The 25,098-nt window shown below is 47.9% G+C and overlaps 2 protein-coding genes across 9 annotated transcripts in view; one reads left to right on the top strand and one right to left on the bottom strand.

The window, feature by feature from the left end:
• Positions 1–481: 481 nt before the first annotated feature.
• The window catches only part of HSF4 (heat shock transcription factor 4), a 26,349-nt gene continuing 1,732 nt past the window's right edge, over positions 482–25,098 (bottom strand). The window contains exons 2-14 of one of the 8 annotated variants that reach the window (XM_027647113.1): positions 22,178–22,323; positions 17,794–17,902; positions 16,617–16,744; positions 15,631–15,755; positions 13,304–13,379; positions 11,814–11,878; positions 10,371–10,470; positions 9,472–9,596; positions 7,432–7,653; positions 6,068–6,173; positions 4,726–4,794; positions 4,278–4,365; positions 482–3,125 (exon numbers count right to left, since the gene is read on the bottom strand). In XM_027647113.1, the coding sequence (XP_027502914.1) occupies positions 2,929–3,125; positions 4,278–4,365; positions 4,726–4,794; positions 6,068–6,173; positions 7,432–7,653; positions 9,472–9,596; positions 10,371–10,470; positions 11,814–11,878; positions 13,304–13,379; positions 15,631–15,755; positions 16,617–16,744; positions 17,794–17,902; positions 22,178–22,323 (1,556 nt within the window). In that variant the 3' untranslated portion in view covers positions 482–2,928. Of the gene's footprint in view, positions 3,126–4,277; positions 4,385–4,725; positions 4,795–6,067; positions 6,174–7,431; positions 7,654–9,471; positions 9,597–10,370; positions 10,471–11,813; positions 11,879–13,303; positions 13,380–15,630; positions 15,756–16,616; positions 16,745–17,793; positions 17,903–18,172; positions 18,194–19,009; positions 20,332–20,869; positions 22,106–22,177; positions 22,324–25,098 lie in introns of those variants that run through there. The other 7 variants (XM_027647114.1, XM_027647121.1, XM_027647119.1 and 4 more) reach the window with 7 other exon arrangements.
• The window catches only part of TRADD (TNFRSF1A associated via death domain), a 10,736-nt gene continuing 10,595 nt past the window's right edge, over positions 24,958–25,098 (top strand). The window contains exon 1 of the mRNA XM_027647128.1: positions 24,958–25,040. The gene's annotated coding sequence lies outside the window, so the exon portion shown is untranslated. The remainder of the gene's footprint in view (positions 25,041–25,098) is intronic.

Below are 25,098 nucleotides of genomic sequence, written 5' to 3'. Positions count from 1 at the left end.
ACATTTTCTGTGCTGTGCTTTAGTGCCTGTCCTGGTACCCTCCTCCTATACTAGAAACAAGGAGGGACCATATTATGTTTGTAAACAAAGGATTTTAAAAAGTAATCCAAGAGTGAAGTTTGAGCTCTATTATCACTGAAAGCAAGAAAACCAGGATACATTAAAAACAAAAAAAAAGGCAGCAAGTGGTTTCAAGAACTACAGATTCCTTTACTGTGATCCTTTTACCAGATATACCCACCCTGACCAGCATTTTAGTCTGGAGAATTCAGCAGCTTCCTGAGCTGTGTTTACTTTGCCACATTTTACACGTGAGGTGTCTTCAGGTCCTGTGTGTTCACAGTGACCACAACCCACCAGCAGGGCCTGTTTGAGCTCACAGGTAAATCCCCTGAACCTTACAGGAGAGTTGCACTGGGGAAGGAGAACAGGAGTGAGGGGCAGGCGAAAGGAGTGAGAGAAATGCCAAAGCAGGACTAAGTGAGAAAAAGGAAACATGTTTAATTAGTGTTTTCTGTAAAACTTTACAAATGTACAGCATAGTGCAAAACGCAGTCTCAGCACGTCACCTTTGGGTCAAATGAACAGTGTGAAAAGCCGAGGAACACGAGCTTGGCTCTTCGCAGGAGTGGCTCCAGAGTTCTCTTCTTGGAGGTTCCTCTCTCCCTGTCAAGCTCCAATCCCATGTTTATAGTAGAGCAAAAAGCCTAAAGAAAACCCCAAGGACCCTCCCGAGAGGCTGCTCCCCACGAGCTCAGGCTGCCCCTGCACGGAGACGCCGCAGCCCGGACGGTGTCGGGCCCTGGGCTGAGCCGGCCCTGCACAGGGAGCTCCCCAGGGTGGGTCATTGCTCAGCCCCAGCCAGGAGGGCACTGAACCCACACCCAACCTCAGGCACGCCACAGGCTGCGGAAAAAGGCTTCAGGAGCTGAAGTTAAGCGTGTGCTTCAATACCTTGTTGGATCAATACATTCAGTGCTAACATTTCAGCAGCCTAGAGAGTGGGAGTTGAGAGAGGGATGTGAATCTTGAACACACCCTGCCAGGTGTCAGCAGACACCAGACAGCCTTCAATTACCTATGGGAAAAGAATTAAACAGAGTGCAACTCAACGACTTTCCATTGCTGGAAATGGCAAAATAGTGGCAAATGGGCTGATCTAGGTGAACCTTCTGAGCACAAATCCCTTGAAAAGGAAAACCTTTTCCAGGATACACTCAAGCACATCATCTAAATACCAGGCCAATGGGGGCTGCCAGAATTTTCCCTTAGTCCTGAACACAAAAACAGTGGCTGGGATTAATTCAGAAGCTCTCACCCTGCTCCTGCACAGGCTGCACCACCAAGGCAGTGACAGAGCTCCCAGCACACAGGAGTCAGCTGGGGGAAAATGTGCTCAGAAGTGAACATTTCTGAACTAACACATCTGTTCACATAATGATAAATGGATGGAGGAAAGGGCTGTGACAGGAAGGTCCATTTAAAACATGCTCATCTTATTGTGATTTTGAGCCTGCACTCATCTGATTGATTGACTGCATTTTGGTGTGGATGCTGCTTGACCAAGATGTTCAGAAATCTGGTTTATAACCTAGAATTGTCATGGCAATGAAAGAGGGCAGAGCATTTCTTCAAATGATACTGGCACAGCTTACACCTCCCTGTCTAAGCCCTTAGGAGGCCTGAGTTAATTGAATTTCCTGGGTCTGTTCTACTGCATTTGAGTAGCTTTCCTAAGGAAAAGCAACTCAGGTAGAGGATATTGAGATAAATAATATGTTCTCATTAGAACTACAGCATAAAAAACAAAGCTCTGCTTTGTTGAGAAACTCAGTCATCAGAAACCACATGGAAGGGGTAGTTCAGCCTTTGAGGCTGGTCTCAGATGCACAAAGGACAGAAGAAAAGTTTGTGGGACATGGTGGACTAACCCTTCTGCTTCTCTCCTACACTGAGCAGCTGAGAGTCTTTCTAAAAAGGGGATCCAATCAATTGAACTGTTTCATCAGATTTTATACATCAATAAACCAACAGGCACATCTTCAGAGGAAATAGAACAGGTCAAAGCCAAGGGAAAAAAAACCATTGGACTGGACATGGAATACTTTGCCAGCACCAAACCCAGAGGGTGCTCCCTCAGTCCCCTCTGCACATGAAAAACTGCGTGTGCAGAGGAGTCTATCCCTTTTTTATGTTTTTAAGTATGGAGTGCCCTGCCTTTATCTAAGAGAAAAGAAATTTGGGGCAAAACAAATCCCAAACAACAACAGCTCTCAACTCAGGGTGGGATGTTTTGTGGCCTGTGATGGTCTGTGGCTCCCCTGAGAGCCAGAGACACGTCCTGGGGGGTCACTCAGAAAATGATCTTCTGCACACCCTGAGACATCTGTTTCCTACTCACCCTAGGAGGACAAGGGAGAGCCACAGGTGCATCCCATCAAACCCAGAAAATGGATAAAAAAATATTTGTAGAGCATTAGATTATTTTCCTGCTTCAAGAAGAGCATGGAGAAGGGTCAGGCATCTTAGCTGATCTGTGCTGCCCCTGTAAAATCCCACAGTTTGCTGTAGCAGACACTAGTCAGGATCACTATTTTATGAAGTCCCAGATGGACTTTCAAGCTACTTTTCACTTAAATTTTGTTAGAAGGTTTGAAATTTCTAAAAGCATTTTCAAGAAAAAAAAATCCTGCCAAGTTCTCACTCCCCCTAGGAGTAAGCACCAGAAACAGTATTTTGTTTCAAAAAACACTGAAAACCAGGTGCAGGGAGAGCAGTGCAACAGCTACCAACCATTTCCATCTACTCCAAAAAAAGGGCACAAAAAGAAACTCTCTAGTGGGTTTCTGAGTCACTTTGGTTTCTTTACATTCAAACCTGTGGATGCTTGGATGGGTGGGAGGGAGATGTTGGTTCCTGGAAGCAAAATCACTGGCTGTTGTCTGTTGAAGAGCTCAGGTTTAAAGGGATGTCCCCTTGGACCCCCACAGAGGACAGGTAGGAAGCCACATTTTCAGGTGGAACATAAAGGGATGAACTCTCAGGCAAGCTGAGGAGGTCGTTTCCAAAGATGGACTGACGGTCGATGAGGAACTGCTGGGCACTTTCCAGGATGACATCTTTCCCTGGGAATGCAAACACACAGGAGAAAACTCAGCTGCTGCAGGGCAAGTTACCCAACTTTATTATGTAGAACTGAAAAGTGACAAATCCTCATTGCAAGAGCAGTGAGGAGCCTCACGCCAGGCAAAAATCACTTGGAAACACTTGAGTCACACTTGGACTCACTCAAAAGCCCATTAAAATCCATGGGAATCTCTGCAGGTCACCAGGTGGGTTCTGCCTGGATGCTGAGATGCCTCTCAAGAAGTGAAAGAGGGATGACCAAATGGTTGGAGACACTGGGGAGTGGATGAGAGCAGCTTCTCTTCTCCTTCACTAAGAACTCTCTGGTTTTCCTCCTCTTTGTAGGAGGAGACCTCTGTCAATTGTCCCATTATTCCAGCATCACACCACTGCATGGGCCACAAAGGCTTTGCAAACAGGGGATGCTCAAGGACTCTCCCTGGTGTAGCTGGGCTTTTTTTTTTAATGCCTTTGAGATGCTCATACAAGATGCTGAGGTTAGGAGTCCTTGAACAACATGCAATAAATCAAAAAGTGGCTACAGCACCAACCAGGGCTCACAAAAACTTCTCTTTCAAGTCCATCCCAGCTGAATACACATGAAAATAAAAATACATCACTATTCCATGACCAGGAAAACACTTCTAGATTCATGTCTAAGGTCAGTGACACACTTCATCAGTCAGTGAGTGGGAGATCAGCTGGACAGTTCCCCTGAGGTTTGCTCAAAGGTCTGGAGAAACAGAGACACAGCCTTTGCCTCTGGCTGCCAGCAGCTTCCAGGGCACCTCCTGTGCAGCAAGAGCCAGAGGAAACCCAGGACCTGTGCAGCTCTTACCACCCCACCCCCTGAGATCACCACAGTGCCCTGAGGTGGCCACGAACAGGCAGAGAAAGCAGATGCTTGACAGACCTGAGGAGGACCCATGGCAGAAAGGGGGGCAGTTCAATTCCATTTACACTTCAGTTTATCCCTCACACTTTCCCCACTGTGCAGTAACTGGCTCAGCAGCTGCTGTGGCAACACTGCTGACTGACAATCATGGAATAAAATAACAAGCCCCCTGGCAAACAGTCAGTGCTGGACGTGGTATCCACTGCTGACACTGTGAGCACCCCAGAGACATCCCTTTCCCAGCTGCTGCTCCTACCTGGGCAGGTGCTGTTAAACGGGGCGTTGAACACTTTTGGGGGCAGCTCAGTTGCATTCTTCTCCAGATCCACTGTGAGTCGCTGCATCTTGATGCAAAAATATAAACTACAATGTACAATTATACAAAGACAGGGGAGCTCGTTAGAACGAGGCCACTGGGAGCAGCGGTGCTTCATCACGCTCCCAACACCCCCAGGAACAGCAGCCACCCTCCTGCCTGCCTGTCCCCCAGCTCACTGCACCTCCCAAACCCCAAACACAGGGCTCCAGGGCAGATGTGCCTGCGGGACAGGGTGCAGGGAGGTGCAATCCCCCCTGGAGCACTGGCCAACGTGGCTCATGTCACCCGAGGTGGCCAGGCTGGTGTCCCGTGGCTGGTTCAGGTCCCTTCCAACCCAGGCCTCTGTGATTATTATTTTCATATCTCAGAAATATTCATCTCTTACCGGGGAAAGACTGGCCTCCATTTCAGTCATATTCCACTCACTCAGAGATAAATTGGGATTAAAGACCTGCTGGGAGACAAACACAGGGCTCTGAAGGGTGGAATGGTTTGAGGAAGCCACATCCTCCACTGTCTGCTGGAGGGTTGGAGCCCTGCACCAAGGGAAGCTACAGGCAAAGGCTCCTGTGTGCTGGGCTAAGGGGGCACCTGTGAGACCCCCAGGCCCTGCTGCTGCCTGGAGGGACAGCACAGACACGGGTGCCACAGGGGTGTCACAGACCAGGGCAGCTCTTTGTGTCACTGCACATGCAACTTGAAGCCCTTTTCCCCTGCTCTAGGACACCTCCAGAGTCATGGGGGCTTTAAAAGCATTCCAAAACTCGGTAGCAGAGGGCAGGTTCCTGTTGCATCATTGCTTCCATGGCAGTAAGTCTGAGCAGTCTGGAAAAGGAGCTGTTGATCTGGGGCACAGTTCCATGATTCATTCTCACTCTCGTGACGTTAGTTGCACAGAGAGAGACGTGTGTGGGTAACAGGAAAATGAGAAACATTTCCTAATGAGAAACAAGAAACAGGAACCAACAGAGCCAGTGACAGAGCAGGCCATTAGAAATGCTCCCTGTAAAGTCAAAATCAATCACAGACACTGGGGAAATGACTTGAAGAGAATAAGATTGATTTTTAAATGATTTTTCATTCCTGTTTATCCATGAAAGCTTAATCTGAAGCACCTCCTCAAGGGAGCATATCTTTGACATACAGATTCTTTCCTTATGGACAGAGTTATTTGATTACTGGCAAAAACCTTTCATATACTAACTATATGTACAACAGAGAAATAAACAAACCTTCCTACTTCTGCATGTATAGCCAAGAAAAAGCCACCATCCATTTCTAAGGAGAGGTGACCTGAGAACTGAGAATTTGACATCGGCTACACTTCCCTGAATGTGGGAAAGGGGCAAAGGGGAAGGTAGTAAAAGCCAAACACTATCTAGGAGTACCTAAGATGCAGAAAATAAACTAACCCACACAAAGTAATTACCAAACTAGCTAGAGAGTCATATTAAACCTATTTTACATACATTTGTTGATTTCTTTACCAAATGCACTGTGTTTTATGCTCCGAGAAGTTCAAACATGTTTATTTTCAGTGTAAAAAGAAAAAGCATCATTTAAATCTGAGATCTTGCTAGTTTTTGTGAGCAGGTCAAAACAGGGCTGTGACTCCACGGGCAGCACGTGGCAGACAAAATGCCACACAAGAAGGAGCAGCACAGTCTGATTTGCAGCCCAGGGGAACCCCTGTGTGACACAGCCCCACCCCGAGCAGCAGCACTCACATCCAGCAGGCTGGCAGGCTCCAGGCCGTACTGCTGGCTCCTCAGCAGCAGCTGCAGCCCCTCCAGGCTCCAGTCAGTGCCCTCCAACGGGTCTGAAATATCTGTTCTGAGAAAACACAACGGGACATGTTGCCACAAAGGACATTTGCACAGATATGTATAGAAAGCAGGACTGAGCAGCCTTCCAGCAGGGTGTTTATGTTTGAATCTCATTTTGAAAACCAAGAGCCCACTGCCAGTCTGGGTTTATGCCATGTAACTTGGTTTAATCCCAGAAGTACAACTCAGCAGAGCACACAGGGGACTCAGCTGATGGTAAAACAAGTGAGACTCCCCCTCTCCTGGGTGACACACGTGGTTTGGGGATGGACAGTCTGTAAGCACCTCCTCGAGACTGGGAAAATTAAACCTTTCCTTAGAGGAAATCCTTTTAGAGGCACTTGAAACCAGAACAGGCTGCATTGCCATCCTTACTGGTCCAAGAATTACTGTTAACTGATGCTTTTTAAAGGAATGACCTTTAGCTGCAGGCATTCAGCCTGCAGGCTGCATTTACTGGAAATACTCAGCTAAAGGAGCAACAGTGAGGCCCTGCTGGGTTTAATCCCCCCAAAAGCTATAAAAAATGTCTCTTAAACTCAGGCCTCTAAAAAAAGGATTATTTTGCTTCTAATAAAATGTTTTGAAGTATCCAGTGGATTCAGAAGGAGGATTCTGATTCTCTGTAAGGACCTAAAGGAAAATGGAAGCTTTTCTGATAACCCTAATGAGTGTTTTGGGTTCCCCACCATTCCTCCCCAGTCCTCCTTACAGTGCTGCAGCTGCCATCAAGAATGACCTGCAGTTCCACATCATCCACCCAGCTGCACCAGGCTCTCCTGCTGGTGAGGTCTCCTGAGCCCTCAGCCTTGACTTCAGAGCTGTTGGGATTTCAGCCTCAGCCACAGCTGCAGCAGAGGCTCACCCAGCCTGCCCTGTGGCTGAGCCCAGGGGCACTGTGCTGGTGCCCCTTGCAGATGTGCAGCACAGTCCCATGGCCTGCCAGCCTGCAGCACAGATACTACTCTAGGCTCCAGCTTTCACTTGGGCCTTGGGCAAATCCCCCTCTTCCTGCTCCCAGGGCTCTGCTGCACATCCTCTGACAGCTCTGCTGGGTCCTCCAGGCAGTCACACACACACACACCAGCTCTGTGAGCTGCCCCTTGCACTTCGAGGCTCCTCTAGCAGGTGCCACAGGTACCAGGCTGCACTTGGTGACTTGGAGTCACCCTCCCTCCCTCCCCTCTCCCTCCTTCCCCACCCTGCGAGTGGGAAGGCAGAGCCATGGGAACAGGCAGGGCCACAGCTGTCCCTCCTCGCCTCACCTGTCCAGCAGAGCCCTTCTGCCCCTCCTCTCTGGCGGCTGGGAGGTCCCTGGGGCTGCAGCACAGCCCCCCTTGCCCTCCAGGACAGACTGGACCATGGCAACAGGCAGCACCGGGGGCTCGGGGCAGGCCCGGCAGCCGGGCAGGGGCACGTCGGGCTCGGCCGTGCCCTTCACGCCAGGGCTCACGGGCTCCTCCTTGATCAGCATCAGGCACTTCTCCCTGCACCAGAGACAGGGCTCAGCACCACACACACAGCTCTGCACGGGCTGCTGCTGCTGGGCAGGGCAGTGGCACAAGGGCTGCTTCCACTTCCCCTCAGACTGCCCCAGGAGGGCTTTCCACTCCCCCCACGAGCAAAAGGAACCAGCAGCCTTGTTTTCTTCTCAGCAAGCTCTAGAAATGTGCCCAGCTGAAATATCTGCAGTTACTTCATCAGCCACAGTTATAATGAATTTGCCCCATTCAATTGTTCTGCAAACATGGGAAATGCACTTCCATGGGTTGACCACTCCTCAGGTGAGTGTTAGGTTAAAGGGTCATTAGGCTAGAGAGGCTCTCCTGAAAAAGAAAAGTCTCCACCCTGGAGATAGGAATGGGATCAGTAAGACCTTCCCATGCAGGAGTTAGGTTTGGACAGGCAAGCACTCTAGAGGTCCCAGTGACACACTGGGAACAGAAGCTGTCACGATCCGACAGTCCAGTCAGTCTTGCTCGTTTGGAGTTTTGCCTTCTTCCAGTGGGAGAGGCACTCCACGTTATTCCCACATGGACATGTAACAACGAAGTTTTTATTAGCAGCATTTTGGATGTACAGGTCTACTCTACATTACTTACAGGAGATTGCACAGCTCCCTGTGAACCTGCAGAGCTGAAGCCAAAATGACAAAGGCACGTAGATCAACAGGCACAGGGCATGGAAGCCATTCTGACAAACTATCATCACCCAACACTCACAGACTTGCTTTGCTGAGACACCACCATGTCACACACACAGGATGGTGTGTGACACTGCAGAGCCTTCCTCAACAGCCCTTTCTCATCATCTGCTGGTCTCATGGATTCTCAGCTCCCACCAGCAGCTCATGTGGATTTGGCAAGTACCACACCTGAACTGAGGAGGGCCAGGGCTGACTCAGATCCTCAACTCGTGCAGGCACAGCACAGATCAGAAGCCACCAGATGGCACTCAGTAATTAGTAGAAATAAATAACTTAACTTGAATGTTATATTAAAGTTTTTCTGCTTTAGAAATGGCTTCCAGGTTGGTTGTTTTTTGTTGTTGTTGGTTTGTTGTTTTTTTTTAATCTGAGGCTCTTTGCATGCTCCTAGCTAATTTTATGGCTATGGTTTCAATTATGTGGCAGATTTACAGGCAATTTCTAGAGTATAACTGCCTTGTCTCTACGCCTCAGAAACTGTTTCCATGATTCATCTGTCTACTTACTTTCCACTGACATAGCTGTAGCTATTCTGCTACTAGCCCTAAACACACTGCATGTCTGTGGCAGGAAGAGATAAGCATTTAAAATACCTCTGCATTCAGTTCTTAAGTTACTGGGGCCTTTTCACAGAAAAGTTGTCAAAAATCGGAAGTTGTTGTGATGCAACCTTTCTGTTCTCATTAGCAGAAAGATGTACAATTTGATTGTTTCTTTGCCAAAGCCAAAAGGAAACATTATTTCTCTCTCTCTACAAACCCAACAAGTGTTAGTATCTAGTTAGTTGATTAAGTCTCAGACAGCCCCTCTCTAGAGGACAAAATATAAAGAAACATGGAATATTTCTCAAAGAGTGGAAGCTCTCAACATGAAACTCAGGACTTTGTTTTGAAAGTTATGCTGTTATTACCCCTCTCTAATTCTGAAAATCTGACCCACTTTGCAAACTGGAAAAAGTATTTCAGCCCACCATCTCTATAGAGATCTGTGTATCAGACAGAAACTTTGGTAGAATTACACCCATGAAGAACTCTTGTGAAGAGTTGCATGAGTGTGTCCAGACCTGACTCTCCCCATTTTTAATCACAAACATGTTTACCTGTCATTTTCAGGAGGGGGCTGCATGTTTATTATGTTGGATGGTGATGCTTCAGTAACGTCAGATATGATGGGTCCTCCAGCAATTCCAGGGCTGTTTAAGCAAGAGGTAGGTTCTGTTGATGGCTAAAAGGAAAGCAAAAATCATACAGATTTATCCTTCTGAGCCCCAGAACAAGTCCAAGGCCCTATCTGACATTGTTGGGGTTTACTCACTGGGACCTTGAGTTCACCCTGTACAGAAACCAACCACACTTTCACCAACCCTGCAACATTTTAATTTCCTCTCACCTTTCCTCCAACCACACAGAGGTACAGGTGTGAAATAGGCACTGGGACTGAAGTGTCAGCTACCAGGAGGTTTTACCACGTCTGACATTTTGCCTAGACTGCTCGGCTTCCTGTGGAGGGAGAGATCCAACCCAGCCCAACAGGGCAGTATGGGTGCCTCATGCCAGCCCACATATTTTAACTGCAGGACAGAAGTGTCTGTTGTCTGCTCTGGTGGGTCAGGGGGATGGGGGGATCCCTCAGCAGCTACAAAAATCTGGCTCTGGTCAGAACAGTATCATAGGACCATAGTACCCACTTCCAGAACACAGTTCTTCCTCTTTTCCCCTGAGGTGAACCAGGCTGGGGTAACACCAGGGAGAGTTTGGTTACAGGGTCCACCTTTCCCCCTCACTCCCACGGCCTCCCACATGGACACGGCAGCACAAGCACACAAAGGCATCCCTGACACTGGGGAGCTGAAGAAATTATAAATGTCACTCAGCTTTGCAAACCTCTTCTTCACTGCCAAACTCTTGCCAAATTACTTCATAATCTCTGTTACTGGTTCAAGCATTTCCCCCCTGGCCACAGCAACCCCCCAGAGCTCAGGGGCCGGTGCCAACGTACCGACTGTATGAAATAGGGGTCGTGCAGGGGGTCTGCAGACAAGTGACGGCTGAACTTGGACACTGGGGGAGTTGAGATCCCATTGTCAAGCATCAGAGGTCTGTGAAGAGAAACAGGTTTGTTTTCCAGCACATACTGACTGGCTCCTGGTTGCTCATACAAGAAATGCCTCTCAGCCAAGGGCTCTTTTCCCCTGGGTGCTCTGTCTTTCCTCAGCTGTGAGGGTCTTTCTTGTCCAGTGTTATGGATAAGAAAGGGAAAAGTTTTGTAGGAGGTCACCATAAAAAAAGAACATTACCATATAGAGAAGGGATGGTGCAGATTTTCTGGATCTTATTTGAAAGATGCCAGTAAAATAACAAATTCAGTTCGTACCTCTAGTTGCTAGTGGTTTCAAGCTCTACGCTGGATCCTCAGCTTGTTTTACTGGAGGTAGTTATGCTGACATGATTAGTGCAGTACTGGGAATCTGTATTCCTTCTTACAACTCCCTCACACTCAGAGCCTCTCTGGTAAAACTGCATCCCCATACACAGCACTTCATAAAAGGAACCTTTGCCACCCATTAGGTAAGTCATAAAGCAGAGGAAGACCCAAAGCAGAGCACAGCCTGAACTCATTGCATATGGGCTTTCAAAAAGTGCCTGACTAGGCCTTTAGAGATGGCCATTAACAAGAAGTAACAGATCTGTGGGCTGGTCCTGTAGTGGGAATGTCTGTTTTCTTGACTGAAATCAAGAAAAACATATGAAGGAGCCTCAAAATGGCACTGCTTTTCCATCATGAAATGTCCTGGGTGGCAGAGCTTGGTTTTGTGATACGGTCCCAGAGAAGCAGGGAACTGGGATATTTTGCTATACACCCACTATTGCCACTGCTGTTATGACCCTAGAAAATTCCTTTTCTCCACAAGCACCAAAGGCATGGCTGCTTTCCTAGAAGGCACTAAGCTTCCTAATTCAAGCTCCTCTATTCACTGGCCTGGAAGAGTTTATCTAAAGACACCCCTTGGCTAAAATTTTTCCCTACCTTCCTCTCTGTCGGTTCCATGCCACCAAACCTGTGTTGGATACACACCACATTCAGTGACTGTGGGTCAAACCAAAGGTGTCCATGGGCTGGCTGGGCCCAGCCCTGCTCCTACTGATGTCAAGTGGCAAAACTGGAACGTGTAGGACCAGCAGTGGGGTCCTGCCCTTCAGTCTCCCGCTAGTTAGCGTTCCCATCTCCCCTCACGCTCTGTGCTCCCCAGATAAAGGTCATGAGCTGACACGGTGCTTCTCTAAAGAGCAGTGAATGGGGCCTGTCAGCAGGTCTGACTCGGCAGTTCAGCCCTTTCACTGCCCATCCCATGGAGCCCTGGTCCGGTGACCGCCTGCCCGGGCGAGCTGAGCTTGTGCTTTTAGCGAGGGGCACATTATGCACCCACACAAGGGTACTTACAGCTTCCTCTTTATCCCAGTGCTGCTGGGGCTGGATTGCAGCTGGCCAAACAGAAACTGAATCAGCTGTCAGGAGAGATCAAAATCCGGTGTTAATCAGCAGAGTGATTCAGCACTCCCTGCTCCCGCAGCCATTCTTGCCTCACACGTCCCTCCCTCCCAGCAGCACCCAAAGCTGGGAGCAGCCATGAGATACAGGAGACAAATTGCACGAGACACTGGAGCCTGAAACAGAAATAACCTGTCCAAGGACTCAAACAGCCTGCCTGGCTTTCAAGGGACGCAGCCCAGTGCCTGCTCTGTGCAAAGGCTGCTGGATCCATGTGCTCAGGGCTTTCTCTCACCCCTTGTGTGCATGCAGAACTCCAGATGGTCCTATCACACCTGGGAATACGCCTGTGAAGTGCACATCCAAACATTCCTGGGCCTGAATTAGACTTGGACTCTGTTAAAGTCTTCAGAGATGTTTATAAGAGGCGCTGTAAAGTCTGACAAAGCTTTTGCACGTGAAAGAGGCAGCTCAGGAGGGGAGACCCTGCATGGAGGTCTGAGCTCTTTCAGTTGAGTTTTTCACTCCTGTGAAAACAGGACACTAAAAAGGATGCAGAATAGCTTTGTAGAGGAATCACTTAGCAACATATTCCCAGGTCAGCTTGAACTTAATGCTCTGCTTTGACCTCCAAACAAAGAGAGTATTATTATTATATATCACAGCTGGCTCTTACTCACTGCTCAATATAACAAAATAGAGTTGCATAAAAGCCTCTCTACAATGAGCTGTGTGGCTGGTCCAGCCTCAGAGCTGGAGGAAGGCTTTGATAGCCTCGTGCATTTCTGTCCAGTCCTGTGACTCAGTGATGCCACGTGAGGGTCAGAACATGGCTCTTGGGCACTGGGAAAGGTGACGTGCTCAGTCACGTCAGCACCATCCAGGAATCACTGGACAGGCCTTTTCTATACTGGTCATGCCAGATTTTAAGGGAGATGGCTCCACAATCTAAAAGGTTGTACAGTAATTCCTTGACTATACCTGTCACAGCAGAAAATGTAATAGTCCCAGTGGGGGAATGGCTGGCCAACGTGCCACCTGCAGCTTCGTGCTGGCAGGAGGGGGGCTTCTGTCTTGCACAAAGGAAAGAGGAAAGATTTGGGAAGCTCAAAGGCATTGGTACAACCAGAACACAGCTAACATAGGGCAATTAGTGACAGCTGTGCTCTCTTGCTCAGGACTTCAACATAAAAGGGGTTTCTAATACCACAGCAAGGACTGAGACTGACAGGGAAATGAAAATCTTTTGCTCTAGGGCAGAGTCTATGCTTTGTTAATGACCACTTTCCACAGGACACATAAAAGCATAACACAACTCGAAAGAAAGGGACAATAAATACACTGCAATATCAGAGCGTGGAGATTATGGGGCAGGAGAAAAGCATCAGAGGAGGACGTGGGGCAGGCAGGACAGGTGAGGTTGGAGTCTCTGTCACCACTACCTTGTTGATCACTTTCTGTTGCTGGGAGTGGTTCTGCCGGAGAGAAACAACCTCCCGCCAAAGGACTTCGTTTTGCCTGGAAGGGAAACAGAAATTTTCTGTGAGCACAGAAACATCCCAACAGCCCATGGTGCTGCCATGACCCATCTGTGCAAAGTCTGCCTCGCTCTGGGGCTCCTGTTGTGCTTGGCTCTTGTCAGGTGTCCCAAACAGGGTCACACAATTGCCTTCCTTGTTCTTCTTTGACGTCAAAAAAATTATAGACCAAAGCGAAAAACAAACAAGGAAATGCCAACATTTATAGGGGAAGGTAACAAAGAACATGTGCATTTAGTTTTTGTGGAACATTTGGGCCAAACTCAGAATTTCAGCAAGGCCTGATTTGTGACTGTGAATGATTCGGATCACCAAGACTTCCACAAGAGCCAAGAAAGTCCAACCTCTCTACAACTGCCCCACTGCTCCCAAAGACAACGAGATCCTGTGGACAGAGAGACCCTGTGTATTCTACCTGCTGAAACCTCCTACACATGGGGCTACAAAGGCACATTTGGAGTGACTGGAGGCTAAAGAGGTGCTTCTGCCCCTCAGAGCCTTGAACCAGGAGGACTGTAATGATTTGATTAGTGGGAGTGATGGATTTAACCCAGCACAGATCTGTGCTCACACTGCACAGAGAGAATTTGTTTTCTGTCTGCAAACGAAGCAGCACAGAGGGGAGCTTACAGGCCTCCTTTAACAGCCAGCCCCAGTAAGTGGGATGGGGAGATGCAGAATTTATTTACTGTGCTGTCTCCAAATCTGGATGCCAGCCAAATCCACGCTGCAGAGGGTTTTGCCAGTCAATTTATCTCCAGAGTATATGGATGTACCAAAACTGCCAGGCCAGCAAAACCCATTGTACAGGTGAAACCAATAAATCCTTTTGCTTTTCAGTCTTTCCAGTGTGGAGGCTAGAACTGGGAAGATAAGGTCCAGGGCTAGAAAGAGCACAGCAGAGCAGCTTGTACAGCCAGAACCCCTGCAGTGAACTTTCTGTGCTGGCACTGACAGGATTTCCAGCAAAAGCAGCATTCCTTAGTCTGACAGCTCGTACTGGAGTTTGTCCTAATGCTTCTTCACCAGTGTAAATTCCTTAACATGCTTTCAGCCTGGGATTTCTCCTCTGTCATAGTTTATAAAAATTGTATTCTTCTCATCATTTGAATGCAATTTTGCCTTTTGCCAGATGGAGGGAGGGAGCAAGCAAATCAGAAGGGAGAATAAATTAAAATCAAGGCCAAATAAATGATACTGGAATTCCTTAAAAATTAAAACAAATTCAAGCCTACGAACTCATTGCCACTGTACCTGGATTTCACAGTGTCATCTCATGCATGTGCTAAGAGTGGGAGTCATTAAAAAATAATGCAGGATAAAAATTTATCCATTGCACGTAAGGTGCTGGGCTGGAATGAAGTTTCCCAGGATGGCAGTGTCATCTGGTGCAGTATGAATATCAGCTCTCATTATAAGGGAAAGCTTTTGGGTCTTTTTGATTATTCAAGTGCTTTTTAAACAAAGATCTCTGCAAAGATTAATAAAATCTGGAGGCAAATAAAAACCACTTCAAATACATGATTTATAAAACCTTATCCATTTATTAAGCTTCTAGTGACCATGTCTGACTCAGAAGATCCCAGAGTCTCAGACACAGGAGGTCTGGGAGCCCCATGCAGGAAGCATTGCATCTGCTTGGTTTCCTCTCACACAACAATTCTGGCCATGGCAGAAGACACAGTCTTCAGAGATGAGTTCACAGACTAAACACTACGGCAGCTCTTGTATTATATATTATAAGGTACTATATTTTTTAGGTCAGTAAAGCAGATAAATGTTGGAGGTGGAGGATGGCAGAGAGTTATATTTTTATTTTTTTAATAGCTGGAATAGACTCTACTACATGTCTGCCAAGGACTCTTCTAGATGTGAGACAGTTACATCTCTACCATCCTTTCTATCTTGAGGAAATAGTTATCTGAGTTAAGTCCCCAGGTTATACACATATTTCCTACATGACCTCCTTGGCACCCTCCTCATCTGTAAAGGGAAAACATAAAGACAGAGAGGCTGAGCATTAATTCATATTTTGTAGATCAGGTGTGCACAGAAATTCTACATGTTGCTGACTGAACAGATCTAGTCCCTGTGATCAGCCCCTGGCTCACCACGTGCTCCCTGGGAGGGAGGGAGGTGTGTGAGGCTCCTCCTTCCAACCATTCCCCACAATCCACAACTCCAGAGAAGCAAATGCCCGTAAGGAGCAGCCTGAGGAGGATTCAACTCACTGCTTCATGTCCTGCACTTGACACTCCATGTTCTCCTGCTGACTCCTCAGTATCTGTACCTCGTATAGCAACCTGCTGAGGTCCTCCTGCCGCATCTTGGTCTCCTCACTTTTCACTACTGACACCTGAGGAGAAAAAGATCGCAGGGGGATTTTACTGGTGCAAGAAGGGCCATGGACAGAGAGAGCCCTGTGGTGGCTCAGGGGCAGGACTGTCAGCAGCTGGGCTCCACGGGGCTGAAATACGAGGACAGGCAATGTGCACAAGAGTCTGAACTGTCCTCACAGTACTAGTGCAAGGGATAAAATAGAGCAAAGTGCAGGGCAAATCTATTCATACAGAACATCTGCTGGCAGAAGAACATTTCCTGCCAGAGTGGGGACCTATTTCAAATCGGCCTGGGGGGAAAACAAAAGTATTTTGAGGACCAGGGAGGAACTGAACTAGACTGTTTGATTTAATCTTTCTCTTCTACAGAGATACCCAATCCAGCCTTGTGTTTTGCAGGGATGAGTCTGAGGTAATGCTTCAAACTGACATATTAAACTAAAAGGCTTTTGCTGAAGTCTCTTTCCTGAAGTTCCTATGCTAATTCAGTTAGAGAACAGCCCTTTTGGAGCATTTATAACAGGTTAAAAGACAGAAAACAGAGGGCAGGAGTAGGTTCTCTCTTCTGTAAGAAAAGGAGATGGCTGTTGGGGTCCATGAAGGAGTCATGCTGTATTTCTCTAGGAAAGTGGGTAACAATTCAAAGGCAGAGGGGTGGGAAGCAAGCCTGGCCATGCAGCACTATGTGAAGGTCTTGTGATACTGAGCAACAGAGCAAAAAAACACAGACAAAACTCTGCTGAAAGCCAAGCCCTGCACACCAAGAACCCCTGCCCCAGCTGCACGTGTATGTGGAGAGGGCAGGACCAAGAGCACGGGGTGATGCTGAGTCACACTGAGCAGGAGCACATTCCCCCTGCCCACCCAGCACCCCTCACCTTCCTCTTGATGTGCTCCAGGAGGTGCTCGTGGCCCTGCAGGAAGCAGAGGTGCTGGAACTCGGTGTCGTCCCGCTCGGGCTTGACGAGCCCCCCCTGCTCGATGTTCACCACCTTCCTGAAGCCATCTGCACAGAGAGGACAGGCTGAAGGGCCACCAGGCCCTGGCACTCCCTCTGCCTCCCACACCATCCCTTCTGAGGACATTTCTGGTCACCCTCCACACTTTTGGAGCTGCTGGTGCTCAGGGCACAGTTGTGCCCCTCACCACAGCTCAGCATGTTTTGGGGCCATATCCACAAGGACCCCAAATGAGGGAGAGCCCTGTGCATCCCACTGCTGACAGCCACCCCTGCTGACAGCCCCTGCCATGAAAGCCTTGCCACCATGGGCACCTTGGTCAACCAGGAGCCAAAATGCCAGCTTTTAGGGAATTTCCAGTTCAATTTGCAAGCCAAAGGGTTCAGGGACAGGTTTTTCAAAGGCACAGCCCATCGTCAGGTGCCACTTTAGGAAAAAAGAGTCACATGCACATTTGGAAATCTGCTTTGAGTATTTCTCTGAAATCCTGGAAAGGTTTCTAAACTGTATTTAAGGACTGGCCTACAACTTGCAATAATGCTACTGCACAGTGAAATAGCAAAGTTAAAACTTGACTGAGGAACTTTGTGAATTACTCACTGAAAAAATTCCAAGAACTACCAGAAAATAGCTGTGTGTAATACAATCACGGTGTAGAAGTAGCTGAAAACTCCACCTAAAATTCCTTTAAGGGGTGAAAATGTCTGATCAGCAAGGCCAGGTTTGCAGGGAGAAGTACTGCCCACTATTAGTTCAGAGATATAGCTCATGAAATGGAAAAGCTCTGGGCACACAACCCTCAAAAGCAGCAGTTCCTCAGGGAGGTGTCGCAGTATCAGGCTGCTGGAAAAGCTCCATATAGAATAAAGTGAAAAATAAATAATAATATGTCATCAAACTGATGCAAGAGAAGAAGAACACCTGATGGCTGAAAGTTCTTAGCTCAGATCTTAAAATGTAATCTAACAGAAGTTTCATGCTGGAATTCAAGGTCAATGAGACCTCAGCTTTCCCTCCACAGCTCTCTCCCGTGTCTCCTGCCCCACCCACAGCTCCTGTGGCTCCCCCCTGCCTGCAGGGCCCCTGTGGCACTCACACATGTTCAGCTGCCGCACAAAGCTGGCCATGTTGTTGTGCTTGAAATACTTGGGCAGCACCTCCTTGGCAAAGCGTCCTTGGTCGAACACGTGGAAGCTGGTGCCATTCTGCAAAGGAGACAAGGACAAAGGCCAAGTCAGAGCAGCACCCCTGACCACGAGAGGGGCCCAGGAGGAGTCCTACAGCAGGGGAGTCATACTCTCTGAGTTGTCACCTGGAAGCTAAGAACAGTGACAACAGCCCTTGGTGACAGAGGTGCTCCTTTCAGTTCTGGTACAGAACTGCTCAGTCCTCTACAGCTGCAGGTTTGACCTTTTCCCACCAAGCTCTGCCAGTGCTAAGTTGTGAGATGTGGATGTGAGAAAGAAACCACTGACTTGTGTCCGAATAGCTGGGAGTCTGTGATCATCCCCCCTGGTGTGGACCTCACAGAAAGACTCTGGAATCTTAAAAAGGCCCTGGAAAGTAGGAATTGCCATTATAACTCCTCGATCTGCTTGTTCAGCTCTAACTCTGACCCATCTGCTGCAGAGCACAGCAGTCCCAGTGGAAGCACTGCTTGGAGACATGGCACAAGAAACACAGCAAGGCAAGAAACAAATCGTCTCTGGAGACACCACGCGAATCCAGAAGCTCTGTGCACCTTTTCTTGATTATTTTTAAAAGCACACAGCCATAAGGGCAACCCACAAAAAGTTGACAGTCATGCTTTGCCACCCAAACTAGCAACACACATGTTAACCAGACAAAGGATCTGTGTCTGGGGCTGCACTGCAAAGATCCGTGACTGCAAACCAAGGCAAACTGCCTGGGAGTGCTGTCAGACACACTGCAGGCCATGTGCTTTCCCTGCCTGGCCTTCTACCTGCTGCCAGCTCTGGCAGTGCAAAGACACCAGCAGATATGAGGGACCTCCCAGCTCAGCTGAGTTTTGAGGGACAGCTACCTAAAGACACCAAGGTCTGCACAGTGTTGGCAGGGGGAGTCTGAGCCCAGCACCCCAGAGTCATCCTCCTGCTGAGTTCTGTGCTAGTACCAGCAGTCAGTGGTGTGGCAGCTCGGGGGGTCTCTCACAGAGGGCTGGGCTGTGACAGAGGACAGTGTTGAATAAGAGCTTACTCCATGCAGCAGGACCAAATGTTGATTAAGGATACAGCTGTGCATCCCAGCTGGACCCACTGATGGAAAATGAGGAGCACAAGGGTTTTCAGTACCTCAGTATCTCATTATAGCCTCTCTTGAGAGGTCATTCCTGTGAATTCGGGGCCACAGTGTTCTCAGAAGCTGGCACATCCAAAAAGGTTCCTACAGCAAAGAGACTTCAGAGTTACTGTGTGTTCACAATGAACTGAACACGTGCCAGCTTGTTCCCACACAGCAGCTGGGCCTTGTCTGTCTTCACAAGGTGGGAGAACCTTTGAAAGTCTTCTCTGCCCAAAGCAAAACTGACTCTGCAGCATGACAATCGTGGCAGATGCTTCTCTTAACTGCTTTTGACAGTCTCACCATGACAGACACCCGGTGCTCTAACCAGACAAGTGCTACTCCAGGAATTTGCCAGGAGTTCTTCCTAACTGCATCTTCCATTTAAAGAGTTAATTGAATTACTTCTTGTGCTATCTACCACAGACACAGCAGACTTTTCCTTTCCACCTAACAGCCTTTAGTGTGTATCTAAACCATTACTACAATTCCTCTCTATCTCTTCTTCACGCTAAGAAACAATTCAGAGGTCCTTCTAAGTCCTATTTTCTACAAGTTCTGATTACATTCAGAAATCTTAGGCATGCACACAATCTCTCAGCTCCAATATCACTGATGTATAGAAGATGAGGGACATGGGAAACATGGGAACCTGAAACAATGGGAAATTTAAACATCTAAGAGCCTTACCAAAACCTCCAAGAGTGAAGTTGTAGCCTATGTTAGATTGCAGCAAAGCAGGGCATGGTGGTGGTCAGTCAAAAATAACAATGTTCTAAGTGTAACAGAGAGGGGAGTATTTGTACAGATTAGAAAATCATTCCCAGTTTGAAAATCCTTATTTAAAACACACAATACCAAAACTTGGTGGTTCTCAGAGGTATGACCATGTAATACCAGCAATCAAAGCATAGACAACAATGCAGCTCAAATCCTATCTCAAGTTTTGACTGAAAAGTCTAGTGGACACAAACATAGGACAGAAAGGCTGCTTTAGACCTTTTTATACCCCTCCCCTTTACATCTGATTTTGTTATAGGTTCTTCACATTGGAGAACAAGTTTATGCACACAGCTCATCTCATAACTCCATACTGAAAACAAATCATGTTATTTGCAGCAAGTCTCAGCCAGTTCAAAAACACAATGTGGTGATATCAAAGTGCTGTCTGAAGGAAACAAATAAATCATTTTAATTCTGTGACTGCGTTTAGTATGGTAATGCCTCAGTGACATATAAGAAGCCAAAGCAAAGCAATCTATCCCTATGAAGCTGTACAGACAATATATACACATCACCATGACCATCACACAGACTCACTGAAAAATCAAGTAATGCACTTACAAAATGAGTGATTTAGGGTGCCAGTCTGAGATCTGTTTAAGCTCTAGGTTTGAGTCTGAGATCTGAATACTATTTATCTGCTGCCTTCTCCCAAGACATTTGTGAAGGCTGCTAAGAAACACACGTGAAATAATACAAACAGGTCTTTGCACCTTCCCTAGAAAATTTTAGGGAGCAGCAGATTCAAACAAGGTGAAAACCCTCTCTCTCTTGAAGAGTCTGTAATTTTTAGAATGAGAATATTGGACATCTTTTAAAATGTTTCAAGTGAAGTGTGTAAATATTATTATTAAAACACTCCCAAAATCGTTGTCCCTTTGAAATAGAAAAGTCACAATATTGCAGGCAAATAATAGCAAGTATAGCTAAAAGGGCCCTAAATGAACTGCCTTGCTCTCTCCCAGTGAGCTGGGCAGCACCTGCACAGCAAGGGGCAGCTGCTGGGCCAGGCACTGCTGGGCCAGGCACTGCTTGGGCTCTCCCTGGTGTTGCAGGCGTCAGTGACACCCCATATTCCCTGTACTCACAGAACTCCAGCAGATGAGATGGTTTGTTTCGGGATCTTCCACCAGCGTCCAGAGTTTCGTTAGGAAGGCTGGGACATTGCTGGAGTACCCATCCATCACCAGAGAGCTGGGGGAATCCTGCATAGTTCCTCAGTGCCCCAGCCCCACTAACCCCATGGCTGTGGCGCTCCTGCCTCCCCGCACGCGCCTGCGTCCCGCACGGACTGAGCCACCCAATTTTATCCCAGGCCAGTGGAAAGTCGGCGTCCAGGGAGTCACATCAGCAGTGCTGCTCGCACTCTTCAAAACTCAGCACAAAGCGATGGCATCACCAGCCCAGAGAACAAAGCACAGAATGAAAGTGCACTGCAGCCGATCTCGGCGCGGTGAATAAACACGCAGCGTCATGCAAAGGGGGCACGTGCTGGGCACCTTCTGCTGGCAGGGGAGCAAAGTCACTGTAGGGAACCCACCTGCCCAGAGCCCGGGGGATGCCCAGGCAATGCCAGGTCTGTGAAGGCATCTGGATTGTTATTTTGGAATTTTCCTGTCCTAAGCTTTGGCTGGCATGGACGAACAAGGGCTGGCCAGGCCTCAGGGCTGTCAAAATTTTAAGCTGGTTTGGCCACAGATCCCACATTATTTGTCAAGAGAAATTATCTGTCTCTTGGGTGAGAAGAGAGGGTGCTAAAAACAGCTACATATAGAATCTAATATGCTTTTATTATTAATATAAATGCTTTAGGTAGCTCTAAATACATGCTTGCAGTGTAGCTTAATGCCAGGATCATTTCTGCTCAGAAAATGCTCTTCAAATAACATAATAAAATGTAAAATCAAAATTAAGTTTTCCTGAGGTCCTTAGCAAAAACTTGCAAGCTAAGCTTGACATTCCTGCTAAAAAATGAAAGAGAGTTCTTCTCACCTGAAGTCTGCAGAGTCCCTTAAGGCCAAACACCAAAGGAGTCAGGAGATGAGAAGAATCAGTCACCAAAAGGACCCATTAGATAAGCAAGATACAGGATAAGGATAACAATTCTTTAACTTTTCTTTGCCATTTTCAAAAGGCAACTTGGAACGAGATATCTAAGAATGTAACATTTCCCCTAGAGCCCAAATCATCAGCAGCAACTGAAAAAACTCAGCATAAACACAAATTTCTCTATTATATAAGCAGGTGCCAGTCATGCAAGATAACATCATCACACAGAGAAGTCACAATGTCAGTAATGCCATAGCAGAGTGGTGTGTGTGGTTTGATATGCACTGGAAACAATGACCTGGTTCTTCCTGCAAAGATGCTGGGATATGAGAACCCACTCCTCTCACCTGAGCTCTGTGCAGGGGCCAGCAGAGCGGGGAGCAAAGGCTGCAGCCCATGGTCTGCACCCCGGGGCACTGGGCATCCACCTCCAGAAGAGAACAGAAGGTTTGCACGAGAAGTTCTCCTGGGATGCAGTGCCACAGCTCTGGAACTGGAGCAGACAAACAGAAGAGGCACAGACACACATTAGGATCTATTTAACAAATCAAACCAATGCAACCGGACCACAGAGGAGGTGAAAAAAAAATTCAAACCTGAAAAATTTCCCCCATTTTTGAATTTGAACACAAAAAACAAGGAAAATCTGTTGGCCAGTTGTTTTACACAGTTTTCTTTGATCAATCCTAAGAAGCTAAGCGATACTTTTCAAGAGTTAAAGATGCCAGATCAAAGCTTTGGGGGTAAAAAAGGCCTTTTTTCCTACAGTGAGGTTTTGCTACCCTGAGTAATAAAAATGCAAGGGAATTTTCTAGTACTGCTGCACTGGTATTCAAAAAGCTGAGACAGATTTCTCAAACTGTGGGGGAAAAAACCTCTTTGCAAGCAGAAGCTCTGAACAGAAAACAGCCCCACATATCCATTTTTTACTGATAGTGCAACACAAGGCCTAGAGCAGAAATCAGCAGCTTAATGACAGTGGTCCTTGCCTGTGATGAGATGTTACAGTTTGGAAATAAAAACATTTTATAACTGTGACTCCAGTTTGTAGAAACTGCATTTACACGTCTGATATAAAAAGGGAAAAGTATATTTTCATCAACCTTCCCTGTGAACTACAATGCAGAAGAATAAGCACCTGGAAAGAAGGCTGAGGTTCAGAGCATCAGACCTTTTTTATCCATCTTCCAAAATGCGTTGTATCCATCTGTGAGATTTCTGCACAAACAAAACCACCACCATGACATATTTTTTCAGCCCTCTCATGACCAAACAAGGGATTTTTAGAAGCAAACCTTCCCCTTCCTAGACCAGCACTGGAGCATGGGCCAAGTCTCTTACTCTTTCTCTGAAATTCATGGCAACCCCTCTTGCTTTGGAAGTCCCAGGTCTCAGAGTCACAGCATTATCTCAGCATCACAGGTCTCACTGAAATGAAAACCTGTGCATCCAGAGATCCTCAAAGCAGGGAAAGAGTTGAAAACCATGAAGCAAGTATGGAGCAGGGAGGCAGAAAGCATAACACAGAGAGGAACACAACTGCACAGTTTTGTAGAATATGAGGCTCTGAAGCATAACTGGTTATTCTGAGTGTGAGCAGCACAACAGCTCTACTATCTTATCTGCCATCATATCAGCCCCCTTCCACCCAGCAGGGCTCAAGCAGCCAAGTGACACCGTCCTGCTTCCTTCCTGGGAACTCAGCATTTTCTCTGACAATCACCTTGACTGCTCGGACCCTGCTTTTCTACTTTTAGCTGCTTTTAATACTCACTCTAATACACATTTGCCAAAATGCCAAACCAGGTAAAGGCCTTACGTGAGATCTCACGTGTTCAGCTCCTTTCATTTTATGATTTCTTTAAAGCCTTTGGAGCCATTAAGAAGGATCCTGAATCTCTCAGACAGCAAGAGTGCGTTTTTAGCTGTGGTGGTTGCTTGGAAAAGCTGAAGAGCATGGTCTGAGCACAGGAAGGGAGGCAGAAGGGCAAAGTTAATAGTGTTAAAGCAACTGAATGGGATTGGGTCAGCCAGAAGCAGGGTTCATGCTCTCTGAGCACTGCAGGCTGGCCTGGGCCCCCCTTCAGAGCCCACCCCAGTGAGGACAGTGGGCTTGGGCCAGCTTTACTTCCCAAGTGGGAAACAACAGGATAAAACTCCAAGTGCTCATTATCCCACCCCATGGGATGCTCCCTGAAAGCACATACTCAGCAAGGGTTAGCAGATGAGAAACTCAGCTCTCAGCTACCCTTTTCTTTTTTATCCCCTCAATATGCAGCAAACAGATTAGCTTCAAGGAAAAAACGTTCACAGGATACAGGCAGGTGGTGCTCCCCACAGCAACTCACCCTGTGGTTCCCAGTTTTGGGTTTTGTAGGGGAAGGTTGAGATGTCTGGGCTCATTTAAGCCCATCAGCCCTTAAATGCATGAACTCGCTTGCTTAAACTGTCAGCAAGTACCTGCCTGGCTTCCAGGAGTGCTGGCACTGCCAGGCCTGCTGACCCTGAAGGGGTCTGTGGGTGCTGTTCTGACACTTGTAAACCAGAGCACCCAGCAGAGCCAGCCTAGATTAACCCCTTCTCAGATCTATTTCAATCACAGTTTACCTTTGGCGAACAAATTAAGTTTGTATTGTTAAAATACTACTGCTGTAAAATAGCATCAAATGCATAGGTATTTTTAATCCTTTATAATGCTTCCTGCTTTTGTTTGAAGTTCAGGTCCCCAGGGAGTTTGCACAAATCACTGCCAAGCCAGAGGGACGATGGCAGCTTGCACAAAATCTGGCCCCAGGTCCATGCCAGCTTCTTGCCAGCTGGGGACAGACCAGGGGGCTGCAGTTACCCCTCTGCTCACAGGACACCTGTGCAAGGTGAACGCAGCCTGGGCAGGAGGCTGTGACCCGAGGTTGAGTGATGCAGACCCGCGGCCCCAGCCGTGGGCGGCTCTGCGGCCCCGGAGCATTTCCGACCAGTGTCACACCCTCACCCACACGAGAGGCCGAGCACCGGGGCCGGGTGTGCGGCCCTGCGCGGGGACACCCGGGGGCCGGCAGGGCGGCCGGGCCAGCGGGAGGGCTGAGGGGCCTCAGCCGGGCCGGGCCGGTTCCCCTCCCTCAGCCCGGGCCGGTTCCCCTCCCTCAGCCCGGGCCCGGCGGGCGGCGCCGCTGGGGCGGAAGTGCCGGGGCCGAGGCCGAGCGGCGGGACGAGGTAACGCCGGGCCCGGGGCTGCGGCGGGGCCGGGCCGGGCCGGGGGCGGGCGGGTCCC

This window comes from Corapipo altera, unplaced genomic scaffold, assembly GCF_003945725.1.
Source record: "Corapipo altera isolate COAL_440 unplaced genomic scaffold, ASM394572v1 62, whole genome shotgun sequence".
Lineage (NCBI taxonomy): Eukaryota > Metazoa > Chordata > Aves > Passeriformes > Pipridae > Corapipo > Corapipo altera.
The sequence above is the reverse complement of the archived record's forward strand: the minus strand, read 5'-3'. Positions and strand labels throughout refer to the sequence as shown.